The 19,840-nt window shown below is 36.2% G+C and overlaps 1 protein-coding gene across 6 annotated transcripts in view; it reads right to left on the bottom strand.

Moving 5' to 3' along the window:
- The window catches only part of tn (thin), a 78,449-nt gene that overhangs the window by 10,836 nt on the left and 47,773 nt on the right, over window positions 1-19,840 (bottom strand). Inside the window, exons 1-6 of one of the 6 annotated variants that reach the window (XM_053753213.2) lie at window positions 12,047-12,147; window positions 3,807-3,966; window positions 1,958-3,388; window positions 1,546-1,756; window positions 526-1,461; window positions 252-424 (exon numbers count right to left, since the gene is read on the bottom strand). In XM_053753213.2, the coding sequence (XP_053609188.1) occupies window positions 252-424; window positions 526-1,461; window positions 1,546-1,756; window positions 1,958-3,388; window positions 3,807-3,941 (2,886 nt within the window). In that variant the 5' untranslated portion in view covers window positions 3,942-3,966; window positions 12,047-12,147. Of the gene's footprint in view, window positions 1-251; window positions 425-525; window positions 1,757-1,957; window positions 3,389-3,806; window positions 3,967-11,981; window positions 12,148-19,840 lie in introns of those variants that run through there. The other 5 variants (XM_064436307.1, XM_053753212.2, XM_053753211.2 and 2 more) reach the window with 5 other exon arrangements.

Below are 19,840 nucleotides of genomic sequence, written 5' to 3'. Positions count from 1 at the left end.
TCTATCCTCTTATTATTTTGTGGCCTTGTCACGTGAAATTGAGTGCAAGGTCAGGCAATCACGATTATTTTCAGAGCGATGTAAACAGACAAATTCCAGACAGGAATAGGATACCTGCTCCTGTTTACTAAGTAAGCAATTGGACTAAATAACTTCATCAATCAAGTGTTAAAATACCAAAGGTTGTTTAAAATAAAACCTACATGAAGTACGTTTTGACATTATGTCTCTTTTACAGGAGAATTACCCACCTGAACTCGATGGTTTGAAGAATCAGCCACGACCATAGTATTGTCGGGGCCTACAGCGATACCACGAGGCCATGTAAAACAACCGGGTTCGCTCCCCCGGCTCCCCACGCTGAATTGTAAACGGCGTTTCTGCAGATACTGGCTCCTAGGGGAGGAACCTGCTGCTGCGAAACCTAAGATCAAAAATTACGATTAAAAAACAAACACAGATTATTAAGAAATACAAATTAAACAGAAGCGTCAAACCTATTTACACGCCACTCTCATTTCTAACCTGCTACCGCTGCTGTAGCCGCCGTAGGGGAGATGGGGGAGCCTGCCGCGTTTTTTGAATCGTCATCAGAACTGGCAAGCTCATTAGCTGAACGCAAGGGCAGCCCGAGAGACAGGCGACGCGACGTACTCGACGATGTGCCAGTATCTCGCTCTTTGCCCCGCGACCCGTATTTATTCTTCAAGTATCTAGCCCAAGAACTCAAGGCCGCTCCGTCTTTCTCGCCTGTCGTTGGTCTTTCTGGCGAGCTCTCTCTAGACTTCAATGCATGCGATGAACGGCTACGAGACAACTCCGAACCTCCTGTGCCGGAGCCGTATCGAGCCGCAAGATATGCTGAAGGTGATGCTGTAGTCGGAGACACAGGGTCATCTGCGTCGTCATCGTCGCCTACCCCAAAACCGGTATGACTGCTCTTACTCCTTGCAAGACGGTTACGCCTCTCTTTGAGAGCAAGATATCTCGATCGAGCGGTGGGGTATTTCGTTTCGTCATCAAATGAAGATGACGGCTCATCATCTTTTGGTTTGCTTCCATAACGGTTGCTATATGAAGACTGGGTATTTGTTCCATACCGAGAAGTAGGTTCTTCTTCAGTTTGTGATGAGTTTCTAGTACGGTATCGTGTAGATGCCGGAGGGTCTTTGGATTTGTTGTCATGGGCGTCGTTACGAGCATTAGTGCTTCGTGCTAATAGTGGGCCTATATCGCTACGAGCCATCGCCTGGCTCTCGGGCTTTCTTTGCGAAGCAGGCTCCTCTTCACTCTCCTCTGACGAGTCTGTTTCCTCTTCGGAACTTGTATCGGAATCTTCGTGAGCCGGCTCGGCGGGCGCCGGTGCGGGAGCCGGTCGCTGAGAACCAACGAAACGACTTTGTACCCGTTGTGCCCCGCCGGCAGTTCCATTCGTTGTAACTGGTGCGGTTCTCTCGTTGCCTGTGGAAAATAAACGAGTTGGTTTTGGTGGGAGCCCGTCACTACTATATTTTGCTTTCAATTCAGCAATTGATAGTATCGCACCTGTGTGTTTTACCGCCGAGCCGGAACTTTCTGTCGATGCGCTCGATTCAGTACTGGGAGCGCGCGCTGCCGGTCGGTGTGGGGCAGGTGCTTCAGATGCTGAGGGTCTCCGAGCTGGAGTTGCTGGTTTTTGAACCGGAGTTGCATTTTTACGCTGTTGTGTTCGTTGCCGAGATCCAACAGATTCATCAGATTCACCATCGCTGGACGCCTGAGAAATATATCGAAATTCGAATTGGACACCAAAACGTTATTTATTTGTCATGTGTGTATGTGGAATATATGTTAAACGTGGAGTGTATTTATGGAATGCCGTTAGTTTCGCTTTTTCCTTGTTAGTATCGATGATTTGTCTACGTTCTACGTTGTACTGTCGCTGTATAGTTTACTCTCTATCTTCTTCCCAACTCACCTCCCGAGCAGGTGTTGCTGGTTTACGGTTAACAGCGTTTCTTTCTTCTTCAGCAGCTCGTGGAGTGGCGCGGTCTGGTTCTTGAGAAGACGCTGCTCCTTTGTTTTGCCTCTTTAGACGTGTTATTTCATCGTCCTCACTTTGTTGCCTTTGCGTGGGCGGTGGTGGTCTACGAGGTTGAGGTGCAGGTTGAACAGGTTTAGGAGGTGGTGGTGGTTCTTTCTTCTCCTTTTTTTTACCGCTGTCAACATCTAATATCCTTTGCATAACACGAGGGCAATCGCTCAATCTGAATATTCCACTGAGTGGGCCACGAGTGGCATCTTCAGTATCAGCTACCTTCTCTTTTTCCTTTTGTTTTTCTTCTGCTTTGACAGCGCGACTTGTTTGTTCAGAGTCAGAATCATCTTGTTGGTGGCTCCTCACAAAACGAGAGCGGAACCTACGAGACGGTCTGTGTTCAGACTCGTAACCACTGTAATCTTCCGCGCCGTAATCTCTTGTGTGTTTCTCTGGAGGTGGTGGTCGTCGCTCACCAAATTTACGGCCACCCAATATTGGTTCATCATTCTCCGTATATCCTTTAGCTTCCTCTTGCTGGCGGAACTGTGTTGCCAAACGATGATCACTCTTAGACCTTGTAAGTCCAGATTGACTTTGTTGTACGCCACCAGAATAGGCATTAGGGTGAGTAACATTCAGCTCGCCGTAGCTTGCAACATGTAACACTAACTGATTCGGATCATGAGTCATTATAAACCTCATTCTACGGTTATAGTCACCCGCTTCATAATCAAAGTTTCTTAAAAATTCAACGGTCTTTAAAAATATTTCTTTAGTGTCTACTAATTCAGTGTCTTCCCATTCGACGTCATCGTTCATATATTTATCAGCGAGATCACAATTACTCTGTATGTTGCTTAATTCTAATTCTAGATTATCTTTAAGGTGTGTTAGGTTTCTGAGCTCAGTTGCAAGGTATCTGTCTACTTCATTCCTTAGGAAATCGGTGCGATCTTTCAATGCTTTTAATAAGCGTTTATGAATCTCATCAATCTCTCCGGCGACTGAAGCACAGTTTGTTTGAAGGTTTGTTGTGTTGCGCTCAACTATACCTAAAATATCTTGAAGCCTATTTATACCACGACGTATTTGATTATTTATTCTGGAGATTTCTCTCCTCAAAACTTCCATATGTGCTGCTTTGCAGTCTTCGCAGACTTTCTTGTCGCAATGGGCACATGGTGCGCAATATGCTTTTTCTGAGCAAACATTGCACCGTTCCATGACCTGGCCTGCAGTAGGATCCGGAAGTTCCCCTGCGATTTGAGCATGCAGTTCCAAGAACCGCTGCAGGGTAACATTCGTTGGGAACCCCTGGACTCCCTGGTATGGGATTCTGTGTTCTGCTCGACATTCTGGACATTTTACCTGAAAATACATTTAAGTGAGTAAAAAAATATCAATAAAATTTACTTGAAAATTACTACACTTTAGAGTGTGTAAAAAGAAAGTAAATTTTGTTTTAGCATAGTGTTTTTTTGTTATATGTAAATCTTGCGATAAGCCTTTCTGGATAAGAGCAGATATGTTGTGTGATTATTTTAAAGTGCAAGTTATTTCCAAATGGAAATGACTTTTTCTTAATTTGGAGCTCAATCCGAGTTATTTAATTTTAGGAGTCTAGCATAAAGAGGTATCAGGGTGTAAAAAGTATCGTTAGTTGACATAGTATTCTATAACACAAGTTTCGAACTTAATTTGGGGCTAACACAATCTGTGTGATTTGTTCCTATATGTATGTATGTTCCTATATGTATAGTGTGGTCTCAGCCACAAGTGAACTGACCTGTCTTCTAACATAATCAACCAAGCCGTCCATGCATGGCTCCATACAAAAGCTGTGCTGGCATGGCAACAGCTTCGGATTCCGATACCGGTCCAGACACACGCAGCACGTCAACAGCGACTCGAATTGCTCCATCGTTTCTTAGTGCTGCTTTATGTACCTGTTGAAGAGAAGACATTTCTGAATCTTCTAGAAACTTGTACGATAATATATATATAAATGGTAAATAAGAAAATAACCATAGTTATAATATAATTTGCGTTTGTTCCTTCTGGCGTCTACTATATATAGTATTCAACGTTTAACGGAAGTAGCATTGTATTTTATACATTAAGTTAAAGCTATTTACAAATCTTAAATTGAAAAATAGATAATATCTAGCTAGTGTCACCTCAAAATAGGCACGTGTGTGTCCCAATCACAATATTTTTTTAAATATCAGTTTTATATCAACTTTAATAAAGTAAGATCTAGAACAAATTAGGCATTACGTCGTTCAAACGTTGTAAAAATGTAAACAAAAAAACTGTATGCGCGTGTAATTTATTGGTGTCAAAATTTTAAAAATAAATATTGAAAATGTGTTTTGTTTATTTGTATAAGATTTTCCTTCTTTTAAGTCAAAACTGGCAAATGTTTACGTGAAGTAATTTAGTAGGTTGAAGTGGGAGTGATGTAAACTACTTTTTGCCGCAGGCAGACCCGCGGGTATCAGCTTAAATCTCAATCATTCCTTAGTAATATAAGTCTTATATACATATTCATAGTTTTATATATATATATTCCAGCCGGTTTAATTTAGCGTTAGCGTGAGTTTCCGCAAAGATCCGGTGGTTTATAAATAGATGCGTCTGGCGTTTCACGCGCTCTATACTTGAATAAACATTTAAATAACTTTCTGCTGTAGGATTTGCGACTCTCAATTCAAAACTCGAAAGTTCAATTTGTTTTGCAGTAAAAATAGATACTTTAAACAATTTGAAACTTTGTGGTGACGAAGCTAAAGATCGCACCGTATTGAACAAGCTCACTAGACAATGAAGCAGTAGTGTATATAGTATCAGCTAGTTTGAGTGTCAATATGAGAGTCGGCCTTGTTACCGATGTGTCAGTAGATGTCATGAGAAATGTGTGGTTTGGCATTGAATTTGCAGAAAAAAAATTAGTCACTAAGTATTCGTAGGCTACTTGTGTCTATTCTTCTTCATAGTCGTATTCCTCATGGCTAGGTCGGGTCTAGGAGGGTCTTGGTCATTACGTGGAATTATATACACACAACAACTTTCTTGGCATTAGTAATGGAGTGGTTTGCCATTGCCTTCTCTATTTCACACACGAGTTAATAATCAACCAGTGTGCAGGTTTCCTCACGATGTTTTTCTTCACCGGAAGCAAGTGGTGGACGATGAAAACAACGTGTGGTACGTCATGTGGCACGAGTGGGATTCGAACCTAGGACCTTTCGATCCACAGGGCTTCTTAACCATTACACCATCACCGCACCGACTTAGTGTCTATACGTATCTACAAATATTGTTTTCCGAAAGAAGATTTTTTAAGATGAAATCACTAATTTAACCATTTCATACAAGCCAGTGTTTTGATTTAGATTTGGTTCGATTTAGTAATTAGGTTATATTAAAGTATAAAACTAATTCGTTGATAGCTTCCTAAGAATTACAAGTATTTTATGATTTTACGTTAATTAAAAAGGCTTCACTTAGCTTGTGTCATAACTACTGTGTGTCATAAGTAATGTCTGGAGATATTTCAGAAATGATTCCTAATGCCCTTTTCTAGGGTAAACATTCTCGGCAACATATCACGTGAAAACGCAGACGCATGTATGCTGATTTCCAGTCATATCATGAAATGGTTAATGACACCCAACACATTTTCCTAGAAATCTGTGAGTTATACGAATTCAAAGTTTATTTTTTAAACGTGAGTAACATTTTCCGTTTTGTCTTTGGCAGGTGCTTTTCAATTTTTTTTACGTATTTGGCTGAGAATTAGATTACGTGATGCCTTCTTGGAAGTTTATTAATATGAAAGGGAAAAGAACAAAGATCAACGCGTAATTCTTTTGTTTCTGAGTATATAACTAGCGAATTTTCCCGGCGTCGCTCCGTTCAATTCAAACCATTATAAATTAAACACCTTATCCGTCCTCGGGAATAACACTATCTATTGGTGAAAACTGTACAATAATTGTGCTTCATATTTTTTAATGGCTTCAAATTGGCTATATACTAATGTATACATAAAAAAATACTTCGCGTTAGTTGCACCGAGTCAACATGAACGTAAACTTTAACTGTCGTTTAGACAAAATTGCGTTCTTTGCCTTTTTCATGTTAAAGTTAACCGGTGTAATCAACTCTTCTATAAATTCTGTTCCACGTAAAATATATGTATGTGTGTATTTGTATACATTTGTTTTAGTGTAATACTTTCGCGCTTTGACACTGCATCCACCTCCACAACTTCATACCGCAAGCTCCTATCTGGCTGTGACCATGGCGACTGCAAGTTTGTTGAAACGTCAGCAGCATTAAATAAATAAAAGTTCTTGATAAGTCCCATTAATATAATGTGTAGTTTTATTTATTTTAGTTTGAAATCTTCGTATTACGTACACTTCGTTAATTTTTATTATTTTTTTATTTATTCAATCGATTTATCAATATTTTTTATTTATTGCCTTTACCTTCCTTTTGTTTGTACCTATTTACTTTTGTATTGAGTAAACAATACCCTTATCCTTAATATCATTGATTTAATACTAGCCGCCCGTCCCGGCTTCGCTCGAGTAAAAACATAATAAACTACACCCCTGAACCTTCCTCAGGAATCACACTAGCTATTTTTAGCTTAGCTAGCTTTATTAAAAATATTACAAACAAACAAATGACTTTAGTCAGCTTCTATTGTACAGTCAGCACATCAAGTTACCCTACATGAACCTCTATACGGCGCGGTCATAGCGGCGAGTTTGTAATGAATTTGTATAAGTTGAGGTGCTGTTGACTGTACATAGTATTTGAACTATTTTAGAAAAATGGAATGAATGAACAATTTTCCAAATAGTTTCAGTTGTCAAAAAGGGACTGGCACTTAAATATGCCTGGTTGAATTTTTTTACATACCGGAAATCGAATTTACACATCTTATTGATAGCATAACTGTTTTACTATGTCTATAGCATATATTTTATGTTATACAACAATAACACTAATCACGAGTTGAACGTTTCGTCTAAAATCAACAAAAGTCAGCTTTTGACCGTTAAATCAAAACGTTGATATTTCCTAGAATATCTGACTTAATAATGTATTTTTGGTTAAACATGCAAAAGTATTTGAGAGTTTTTTTTTTGTTCGTTGCCGCAGAATTAATTAATGGATTTATTAACAAGTAACTAGCACTTCATTTTTGTATATATCAATGGCGATTTATTTTGATTATCCTGCAGAAACCTGGAGCCGTCTCTCTATGATAACTTTTAGAAATTTCTTGTCACTACATAAATATTTCTATATTTAAACAACGTACGTTACCATAAGGCATTTTTGTTAGTCTACTTTTGGAGGCTGTTCTCAGAGCAGATACGACCGCCGCGGCCGCGCTGTCATTTCAATTTTTCAAATTGTAACAAAGAAAAAAATTAATGTTACTATCTGACTTTAAAATAATTAATCTGTACTGTGGTAATGTCAATTTTATGAATAATTAATTGGAAATGATTCCTTCCAATGGAATTAGTAGTACTAATTCCTAAACACTAGTACAGACATAGCCCATTTACAGATTTATTAAATACTAGATTTTGCCCGGGGCTTCGCTCCCGTGGGAATTTTTAGATAAAATTTAACCTATAGCAATTTTGGTTAATCTAACGTTCTAATGGTAAAAGAATTTTTGAAATCGGTTTGGTAGTTTCGGAGATAACCCGCCTCAAACATAGAAACTCACAAACGCTAAACTCTTTATAACAGTACTAGATGTTGCCCGGGGCTTTGCTCCCGTGGGAATTTTGAGATAAAATATAGCCTATAGCAATCTTGAATAATGTACCTTTGTAATGGTAAAAGAATTGTTGTAATCGGTTCAGTAGTTTCGGAGATTACCCGCCTCAAACACACAAACTCACAAACGCTTCCCTTTCTATAACAGTATAGATAGATTATATGTTGTGTAACAAAGTTTACATAAATAAATACAAGTATAGCCATTTTGCTGTTAATGTTAAACTTAATTTAACCCTAAGGTATTTCGATCACGTGTTTCAGTAGTAACAGTTAACAGTGTAATGGGCACTAACGGTCGGTTTACACGTTAAACAGTTTATTTTTGTTGAGCAATGCAAACAAGCGAATTAAAACTCGCCCGGTATGTATTTTCACAATTTAAATTGCCGCATTTTGTGCTCAAACTGTAATGAAAGCCATTATATGTATATTTTTTTTGTTATGTGAGTGTTTATATGGGGTCTCGTGTAACCCGGTTACATTCGAGGCTGTGACGCCGCGAAGAATGTAGTCGACGTTAAAAATAAACTAAAATCATTAAAGATTCAAATGCAATTTTACAGTTGGCTTGCTGGACAAAAATACTCTTTGGAAATACTATTGTCGCTTATAGTCCTAATCTAGGGAAACAAGAAAGTAGGTAAGAGGGCCCTGGGCTCCGACGCTCAACGTCTATTATGTGGTAGCAATCGGAAAAACGCTCAGATAAAAAGAGTCCTTCTCGAGATTACGACGATCGACGACCTCGGTGGTGCAGTGGTAAAGTTCTTGCCACTGGACCGAGAGGTCCCGGGTTCGATCCCCGGTCGGGTCATAATGGAAAATGATCTTTTTCTGATTGGCCCGGGTCTTGGATGTTTATCTATATATGTATTTGTTATAAAATATAGTATCGTTGAGTTAGTATACCATAACACAAGTCTCGAACTTACTTTGGGGCTGGCTCAATCTGTGTGATTTGTCCTCATATATTTATTTATTTATTTATTATTTATCTACGAGTAGGTCGGGACCACACGCTCATTTTGTACGTAACGACTGACCACAGTTGTAAGTTAACATTACAATTTTCGATAGTGAGACTCTAAATTCTTAGGTATCTACTCTAAATTCCATCTTCATGTGGCGAGAAGCAATGATGATTTTTTTATTTATTTACTTTCAAAGGCAACACAACAGACATTAAATAAAAATCAGATAAGGTATTATACCTACTTAACGTCCCAAGCATACAAATGCACAGAATATGCTTGAGCAAACAAACAAAAGACAACGTTAAATATTAAAACAAATTAATCAGTTTTATAAGTTAAAACACAGTATCCTGTATTTTATTATTAGTGGTAGCAAGTTTTGAAGTAAAAATGCCTACATAATAGGAGCAGACACACTCGGCGCAAATCATTCTAAATTTTCTGCGCATGGCGTGTATTTTCGTTTCTAGTTAAAAATGCGCATAAAACGTCATGACGTCCAAGAACGTCACACTGAGATCATCTGCGATACGGTCAGCGGAGGAGTATGAGTTAATGAACAATAAATAGATGGAAAGGAAAGTTTTATCGACTATTACTTGGATAATACTCTATATTTGTCTGGTTAAAAATAAAATGTACTATCTAACATATCTATACATTGCTACGGTCGTAATATCAATTGCAAACGAAACATCCGGAACGTTCATTTCGACAAGAAAATTATTAATTAATCATTGAATTGATCGAATATAACTATAAAGGATAAAAGAAGGCGTGGACTTATATATATATATATATATATATATATATATATATATATATATATATATATATAGTGATATTTTTGACGAAGCGTGTGGTGGGTATTTTCCTGTCTTTAAATTGACGACGTAATTAGCGGATTTATTTCTGTACATTTATTCACGAAGCGTATTGCGGACTTTTTTTTTGTTATTCTGCAATGTGTGATAATTAATAAAGTGCTATAAACCATGGATTTATATTAACCTATTCAGCAACTCAGGATTTCTATAGAATAATATGTCTAGATATTGATAAGTAGGTAGATTTATAATGAAGAAATAAATAAATTAGGTTGAGTTGCACCGTCTTTGACGTTGACTGGCGCGCCGGTAAAGTTTAAACAAAATGTCGTACTTTCTCATTTTTCTGCGCACTTTTAATATATATTTCAAAGTTGGTGGTGCAACCCGCCCATAGAGTAACAAACATCCTAACTTTCGCAATATTGTCATTTATATTTCTATCGCTGTTGACAAATCCGAAGTGGAGCATCATGAATGCGGAAGAATTCAGGCCGAGGTAATAATGTATGAATGTTCTAACGAATTAGTCACGGTGGAAATGATACAAAAGTTCCCTGTAAAAACGTTGCAGAAAATATATTTAATAGGAATATAGATGATTTTGGAGATATTGAGTGAAACGTTGCAGATTGAAGAAATACAATAATTGCGACAGGTACTTCAGAACTACAATATTCTTTTATTTTTATTTTTCTCCACAAAAACCGCTTCAAAATAACACTAGATCAGTCAACTGCACATTAATCAAACGTTTTAAAAAATCACAATGTACGATCCTAATGCTAATATAAAAGTGACTACTAGAGGGACAAGGATGATTATTTGGTGCACTTATTATAAAAATCCGCCCTGAAACAAATCTCGAAATATAACCTGCTTTAAGAAAACTTATAACTTGAAATCTCTAGATTACCTACCTATTAATATCTATACCAAAAACGCCGTCGACAAAGAGTTGAAATTTCTCACGCAATAAATTTTCTTGTTACCTTTGTTAGGCAGTGAAGTTTGCATGACTTTCATTTTAGTGATACGTAAATAACGACACGCTTTGCGTTGAAGGTCGTCACATGGCCAACTATTCTTCGCTGTTTGTTTATTTAATTTGCCAGTTTTTCTATCTGCTTCCGTGGGATTAAGGATAAAGTTTCATACGTCCTTCTTGATTTGGACAAAGCACAAAATATATCAGAAGAAATGGTAAAGGCGATGAAAGCTGATCGAAATGTAGTGAATATTGTCGTAGATATCTACAATGATCAAGTCTTGAAACTTTTGAGAATTAAAGAAACTGAATCTTGTACTGAGAATGATTTAATAAAGGCCAATGACAAAGCTGTGCAAAGGTAATACAGAAATCTAGAAAAATATCAATATTTTAAGGTTGGTGGAAACCACCGACATGGAAAGAAGGGTAAAAAACGTTATGATGGTACATTAGTCCATTTAGTACATGCATTAGAAAAACTTTACACAAATTATTTTATTACAAACATAGATAATTATTATTTATTTTGTGATACTAATTCTATGATCCCTGAAGGACAAATCGATAGTGTATGACATGGGTAAAAGACGAATTTCTTCTTTGAACCACTGTTAATGTCACATGCTTTAGTAACCAATATCTGTTTGGATGAAAACTTTATCGATAGGAAAAAATCGTTCCAAGTTCCGTGGTCAAATGTTGTTTATGAAATTCATTATGTATTAAACATAATATTGATAGAAGTGTTCGGAAACAACAGCTTGTTCTCTGAGACAAAAAGAGAAAAGAAAATGACACTTTTAAATACGGCAGAAGCACGGCTCAAGATTCTTTTTTTGCGCTCCAAACCACAAAGCACACTTCTCTTTCAGAATGTATTCTTTAAGTTCTCTTTGTTTGATGACATATCCATAATTTCTACTGCAAAAAATGGGATAGGTAGCTATTATAACAGACGAATGAAATTATTATTCTTAAGTAATTATATATATAATAATTTCTCAACAATGATAATTTCAAAATTATTTTTTTTCAAAAATATATCATACCAACGTAAAACCCTGTCATTTCACAGCGACCAACGGAAGAGATAAACTGAATTTCACAAAGATGTTATATCAAATACTAGCGGCCCGCCCCGGCTTCGCTCGACTAAAACCATAATCACTTGTGATGGTTTCGTATATGTGCCAAATTTCGTCAAAATCTACTTAGTAGTTTTTGAGTTTATGCATTACAAACAAAAATACAAATAATTTCTCTTTATAATATTATATTAGTATGGATGGGATAACGTACGATTATGGGCAAAACACCAAGATTTCAGTATTGCAAATAAAGCCGATACTTACAGCTTTAGCAATCCGTTAACACAAGCAAAAATTAGGGGGTCAGGTTCAAAACACTCCAACATTACTTGTCATATTGCTGCATAGATGGCGGCACAATCGACTAGATTTATCACAGGCGTATGGGCAGGGAAACGCGCTAGGAGACACTGAGGGAACTCGATACGCCGTGCGCGGGAGCTTATTTTGGGATACAGAGTCGCGCACGCGCAGTTAGGATTTATTTTCTTCCCGTCACAGTTTACTTTTGGACGTGAAAAGGTCATTGGACACGTTCGATTGTTTTCGTTTATTGAAATGTTAATTTTGTGTCTTATTACATTAGCAATATCAATTTGATAGGTACAATTTTTTGGGGCCTCCCTTATGGTATGAGCCGTGACCCACCACGCCCGATACAGACCAGTAAGTTTTAAGGACTGCAGAAACTGGTTTGAAGTGCGTTCCTAAGAACGAATGAGTTCGAGAGAATAGATTTTGGTTAATCACACGATGACCGACCATTACGAAAATAACAGTTAAAATAAATGTTACTGCAAATATTAATATAGTGTCGGAAATTATCGAAATAATATTTTTCTAACAATGCTTACAATAAGCATATTATATTTTATCGCTATCATTTGCATGCAATATTCTCGTATTGGTTCCACAATTGCCCGCTGGGTCCCATTAGAAAATGGGACGCATTCTGTTACATAGTGCAACTTTATTGTTTATTGTTCCGCTTTGCCAAATATGTGGTCGTTTCAAAAATTTATCACCTACTCTAAGTTTTATGTATTTTTACATGATTTCATAACTTGAAACACGAATTTTCTTTCGTCTTTCTCTTGGTTTCAAATAGAATATTAAATTATTGCATGTAAAGTAAACATTCAGCATTTTTAACAGGATGTACCTAGGTACATGCGGTGGTGGTGTTGGTGTAATGGTTAAGATGTCCGGCTGTGGATCAAAAGGTCCCTGGTTCGAATCCTACTCGTGCCACATGAGTTTGTATACCAATCTGACTCATGTATAGTAGTTTTCATCGACCACCACTTGCTTCCGGTGAAGGAAAACATCGTGAGGAAACCTGCACACTGGTGGACAGTTTAGTTCACTAGTGTGTATGCGACTACCTGCCACTAGATGGCAGTAAGTAATCGTAAAAGTCATGTCAGATGCCTTTAGGCAACTTGGACAAAATCTGACACCAGTGTTAGCAATAACACACACTCGATATGATGATGATGAGGACAGGTAACACGCGTGTATGAGAGAGAGGGTTCCTCACCATTTTATGACATGAAAAATAAAGCTTTTTATGAAAAAAAAAAAGCTTCCAGCTCGAATCAATAATTTTTACATGTAATTATTATTACCAAGAACGAAAGTCAGAATGTATTCAAATGCAATGTGAATGTGTCCTCAAACTGCATGAAACGCATCAACACTCCCTTGAAGTTACCAAGAAATATTTGCTTGTGAAATTGCGCATTATTTTTGGAGACAAAGAGCGGCTCTAAACAAGGGAAGTAAACAACATGTATTAAATAAAGAAGATACGTTTGTTGTTATAACGTATCTGTTTTATTTTTAACCTTTTGTCTGTGTTTGTGCTATCTAATACGAAAATAATAAAATGGAAAATTAATTTCGAAGCACTGGGGGTTTTGATCACTGCGATCATGATGGAAAATGGAAAATGATACGTATCATTATGGAGATTGGTTTTTTCTCTAAAGGGTGAGTTGCACAAACAACTTTGACATTGACTTTAACCTGTGCGCCGCCGATATTGCACATGGTCCAAATAATGAGTTTATTTGTATGATTAAGATATGTATGCCGCAAGCCGCTAGATGGGCACGGAATATCACAACTTGGGTTCCTGAAGTGAAGTGAAGTCACACATTAGTGAACTAAACTGTCCTGTCAGAAGCCTTTAGGCGACTTGAATAAAATCTGACACTAGTTTTAGCCATAATAATAGACTCGATATGATGATGAAACTGTTATTTTAGACAATATGTTTCATTTAAATATTATATTTATAACACATTTATGTTCAATCAAATTATTACATTTTTTTTTGTATTTAAGAATTTATTTATTAATGTGATATTACTTGTTTAAACTTCATTTCTTTTGGTATATAGCTTCTTTTGCCAATTATATTTGTAACTATAGCTATTCCCGCCCGTCGACTGCAAGAGTCTTTTAATGGGATAAGTCCGCCGTTGCTAGTATTGTTTTCTATAATTTGCTTCTGTGGTTTATTATGCAATAAAGTAATTTCAAATAAACAAACGAAACGGACACTGAATCTGCCAATACACTTTCAATTTCTATCCACCGTACCTGGCATACATCAGCTAAATATAAACATAAAGATCCACTGTCCTTTCCGATACAAATGCCAATGAGTTCACTTTAAATACTGTGAGCTAGTGCCAAAATAAAATCTTTGATGTGAAACCGGATGGGTTGCCTTCCAGTTAAATATTAAACCTAGTTTTGTTTGACTGTTATTGCAAGGCTCTCTGAAATTTATTAATACATAGTAATTAGATTTGCTTGTAATAATACTGACAATTTTAGTGGTGTAATGGTTAATACGTCCATCCGCCATACTAATTGAAGGCTCATGGCTGATTTCCAGATTTGCAAAATAATAAAGATAAGGACAGATTTGGTATAATTAATTATATGAAGGTTTTAAACTTATAGCAAAAATTAAAATTAAAATGAAAGTCAGTTAAAAATATAAGATGTTATTACAGAATTATTAAAGATTCTTTCCATTTTTATGGACGATAAATTAGGATAGAAACTTGTGGCGTAGTTATTTTACTAGTTTTCACAGATATTTGCGGTTTTAATTACGTTTACAATACAACACGGTCAAATCCTCCGTGGCTGTCATACGAGGCGACTAAGGGACACATACCTTAATAGATTATAGCATTCCTAAAGAGAGTTAAAACGTCAGGCAGGTGGCCGGTCGTAAAAGCATAGTAAAATCTACAATTTTTTTATGGTACATTTTTTTACGCGAACCCTCTACTTCAGGGCAACACAGCTCCGATGTAACCGGGAACACGCGAGGTTGAGAGATACAACCTTAAAAAATCAAAATCTTTTAACATATTTCATATATCAAATTATATCTAAAGCTAAAATTCCTGAATACATTTTTTTGCTGGGAAAATACCTATTATTAGAAAGGCATTATGAACTATTTTTAGATGTCAAAAACGAAATATTAAACAAATCTAACGGGAAATGAAACTGATCATTCTGGAGTGGATTATATTTAACCGTTTCCATTTATAAGAAGATATTACACTCAGGATGTTTATAATCGAAAATTATAACGGATTCAACCCACGTACGTGTACAGTGGCGTCATCTATATCCGCCCACTGGGAAGCGTAAGCCGTGACGCCATAATTAAAAATAATAGGTTTGCCAACAAACTTATTAATCACTAGCGTCTGCCCGCGACTCACATCATTGCCAATATCTCGAGTTCGTAAGCAACGTATCGCGATAAAACTTATACATGATTTTAAGTTAGACCATTCGCTAGACAACCTTGAAAATCACGTAAAATTCTATCCAGTAGCTTTTACGTTTTGCGCGAACAAACATAGCCCAATTGCAGTTTATAAATATCTATTTGTGGGTTGACCTTGTCATGTGCATTTATAATGGTGAAAATTCTAACAAACTTTTTATTTATTGTGTCTCAATGTGTCTCAATTATTTTTCAATGCCCTTCGATTGTATCAGTAATTCAGTATCGAGATCCGTATAAAATTTTACAAGTATTTAAACTATATATTTATATAGACTATATTGCTATCACACGACTATAATTTAATGATAGCACAATAGACTGCCAATACCTAGAAAACCGCTACACTACATAGTTGAAGGAAATTATTTGGTAATTCCATATTTCTTTTCCCACTTTTCTTCATTTAAAATAAAATATATCTCTCTTAATTTTGTTCCCGGTAGCATTCGTGGCTATGGTGCCCATAGCCACTGACTCATAGCCTCTGGTTTGGCTCTGATTTTGTGACCAACCGCCTGCCTGACGACACCCCTTTTTGATAAAGGTTATTGCCTATCATCAGCCAAGGTTTTGTCTTTCGTACGACGTCGACGACATCAGTGGCGCAGTGGTAAAGTGCTTGCCCCTGAACCGAGAGGTCCCGGTTTCGATCCCCGGTCGTGTCATGATGGAAAATGATCTGATCTTTTTCTGATTGGCCCGGGTCTTGGATGTTTATCTATTTGTTATAAATATATAGTACCGTTGAGTTAGTATCCCATAACACAAGTCTCGAACTTACTTTGGGGCTAGCTCAATCTGTGTGATTTGTCCCAATTTATTTATTTATTATTTATTAATGTGTGTTAAATAAATAGCTTTGAAATGCCAAGAATATGCCAAGTTTTGATCTATATTTAAAAATTTATCCACAATATTGTGTAATCTCAAATTCTGTAACAATCCTCGCTTATTATCTTTCTACTTTTATTTTGTGTTTATCCTTGATTGGTGAGTTTACAGCAAATGGTGGACGGGAAAACATAGCGTCGTTGGTTTGCGCAGAGTGTGAGATATTTCATTATGCTCGATAAAAACGCAGTATGTGACATTTCACTGTGACTATTGTTTCTAAGATCACGACTGGACTTCTCTTCTCTGATTGGTCTAAAAAGTCTGGCAACTAAATTAAAACATTTTATTTATAAGACAGGTAAATGTCTACCATTTTTTTAAACCCCGTCGCTAAAATATGGATGTTATAAGTTTAACGTGTCTATCTGTGTAAGTGATTTTCGTTTATTTTTTTTTTGTGTCATGGATAATTTTATCCCGAGTGTTTTTAGTAATGTTTGATGAACATCTAACGAATAAACTTGTAAAATCTTTTGATACATCAATCTACTAAGATAGACAAATTAGTCTCTCAGGAGTGATCGTTACTAAATAGTACTTTGTAACTTTTAGAAATGTTACACAACTTAAAATTTGTCTGAAAAGAGTGCACGTTAGGGACTTAAAAACTTAAAATGTAATGAATGAATTGTCAATCATTTAAAGTTAATAAATAATATAAACTTTTAATATTGATGTTGATGATAAAATAGCTTGCTGAAAATAAATATAAGGATTTGAAATCATATAAAACAGGAAACACTGCCGTCTATCCTTGCATTTTATTACCCTATGTACCTAACAACAGATGAAAAAAATGCGACGATGCCAGAACACAATATCGTAGACAAAAAGTTTCCTTATTATGTTTTAGTCATTCCTGCCACTGATAACTAAATTTACACTCGCTTTATAAATATATATCTTTCAAAATAAATAATGAACCACCTATGACAAATTTTGATACAGAATTTACCACGGGAACAGTAATTTTTCCGGGATGAAAGGTCTACCCTTGTAGTATGTAGTACTACATGTACGCAAAATTTCAAGAAGATTGGTTGTGTAGATAGAGCGTGAAGTGGTAACAAACAAACTTACTTTCGCGTTTATAAGTTAGGATTAAATTATACACGGTAGCTTAAAAATGAGCCAATGCGATGTAAAAGTGTAAATCTTGGTAAAACATCGGTTAAAGTAAAGTACGAATTGGCTGCAAATATGTACGTACCTATACCCTATACATCTTGGACTGAGACAAAAGGTAAACAAATCTTGAACAAAAAATCATTATATCTCGTTATTCCTTTGTTAATTTTGTTCTTACTTTCTTTTAATATGAAATTTTTTGTTGTTGTTGTTTTATGGAGTCATGTCGCTTACTGAAATGTTTGGCTTTTGTTAATTTCTCGTTTCTTTTTTATTTACCTTTTGTCTCAGTCCAAGAGGAATAGGGTATAACTTCGACGTAAGTTAACTCGCAAAATGGTAGCTGCCGCGTTTTTCTTCACGGACGTAACGCAATGCACTTGCAGTCAACAGCCATTGTGCTTTTTATTTAACCTTTACTGCAGAAAACAAAGAGAACCCTGAGAAAAATTTACAAAATTAAACATGTTTTCTCGGTATTTGATTTGGTGATTTTTTTTTTACAATATATCGCGTTTTTCATTTATTAATTCATAATCGTTTACATTAACTCTCGTCGGGTATTGCGAAAATAAGTTGTAGACATATATATATATATATAATGACCGAAAAAAATTATAATTGACCGAGCGAGCAAAACAAGGTATACAAATCATCTTGGGGCAAAAATACATTTTTGTAACGCGATAACTTTCGTACTTTCGAAATACAAAAGGTATGTAGGATGTCAATAGATATTTATGTCAATAGATTAAAATTGGTTAATAAGTTTTCACAATTTTGTTAAAGTTTATTGTGTTCGCGAGCTCAAGTTCACAGCGAATAACTAAGTAGTTTATATTAATTTCCATATTTTAAAATCTCGGTGAAACCCCCTGAGGCATAGACTCAAGAATTGTTTTCAACACGTAGGTACACGTAGGTACTTAAGGTTATAATTAGCATACTTCTGTACCTCTTTTGTTGATGAGTTTTCGCAAGTCGAGAGTTCCTTTGATCACAACTCCCGAAGAAGCATTACTTGATGTCCTAGATAAGCAACAGCAACGCGACAAATCAGTGCGACGTCTATTTGAAATGCATGTATGAATATAATTTTATCTAGCTAAATCAATTAGTAATTAGATCATCTAGATAAATGACGGCCTGGACAAATCAGCGCGATGTCTATTTCAAATGTATGTTTTTTTTTTTCAGCTAAATCAATTATCATAAATAAATAATTTAGTATTTATGACTTCATTTCCTCTGCTGACAGACTAGTCTAGTGTCTGTATCTCAGAGGTAATTTATCAACAAGATGACATGGTAAAATTTTTAATTATAAAAACATATAAACTTATCGGCCGGTCAACGAATAGACGATTTTGCATTGGCTTTTAGCCTTCACGACTATGCCTGAACAAGGGGTTCCGCTAGAAAAACGAATCTCAAATTTGAAAATTTTGCTGTGGTTTTTCAACCAGCTGCCTACATGACGTCAACGCTCTTGAAGAATGCTGTCAAGGCTTTTCATCGAAAATGATCTGATAGAATATCCACGGGAGGGAGTTAGAGTGCATTTATTATATAGCAAGATCCACATGACATTATTACTTGTGGTCAGCATTGCATTTACTTTCACTCATATTCGCACAGCGTTGTTTCGCGTTGTGCACCGTTACGTCGCTTAACAAGGACGCAGCATTAAGCAAAATATTAATTCCTTGTTCAACACATGTCAAGTTTCGCTTCTCGTTTCGATTTCGGTGATTCTATTGTATAATGTCGTAATTATCAAGAAAATTTAATGGAACGTTGATATAACTTTGTCGAACTTAAATTAATTCGACGTCATAATTCAGCACATACGTGTACTAAATATAAAATGTCTTTTTGTCTTTCTGTGCGTCACGCTGGCTAACAAGTTGGGGCAATTACCTGTTCCCATGAGTACAACGATCGGGCAAAGCCGCAGGCAAAAGTTAGTGACAAATATTTTAAGAAACCATCTTTTTATAGTTTCATAAAGATGTTACCAACTAAATCCGATTCCAAGATAAACTAGTTTTGCCTAGGCCAAACTAATTCTTCCTACATGCTATAGGATAAACTGGTTTAGCCTAGGCTATACTAGTTCGCCCTATCGCATGTAGGAAAAATGAGTTTATCCTAGGCCAAATTAGATTTTCCTGATAGAAATAAACACACTCAGCTTAAACAGGAATGACCTGGTCTAAATTAATTTAGCCTAGTCCAGTCCAACAAGCTTAATTAAATAGTATTTTATCAA

This window comes from Plodia interpunctella, chromosome 13, assembly GCF_027563975.2.
Source record: "Plodia interpunctella isolate USDA-ARS_2022_Savannah chromosome 13, ilPloInte3.2, whole genome shotgun sequence".
NCBI classification, from domain to species: Eukaryota; Metazoa; Arthropoda; class Insecta; order Lepidoptera; family Pyralidae; genus Plodia; species Plodia interpunctella.
Note: the sequence above shows the minus strand (reverse complement) of the source record. Positions and strands in the feature narration are given on the sequence as shown.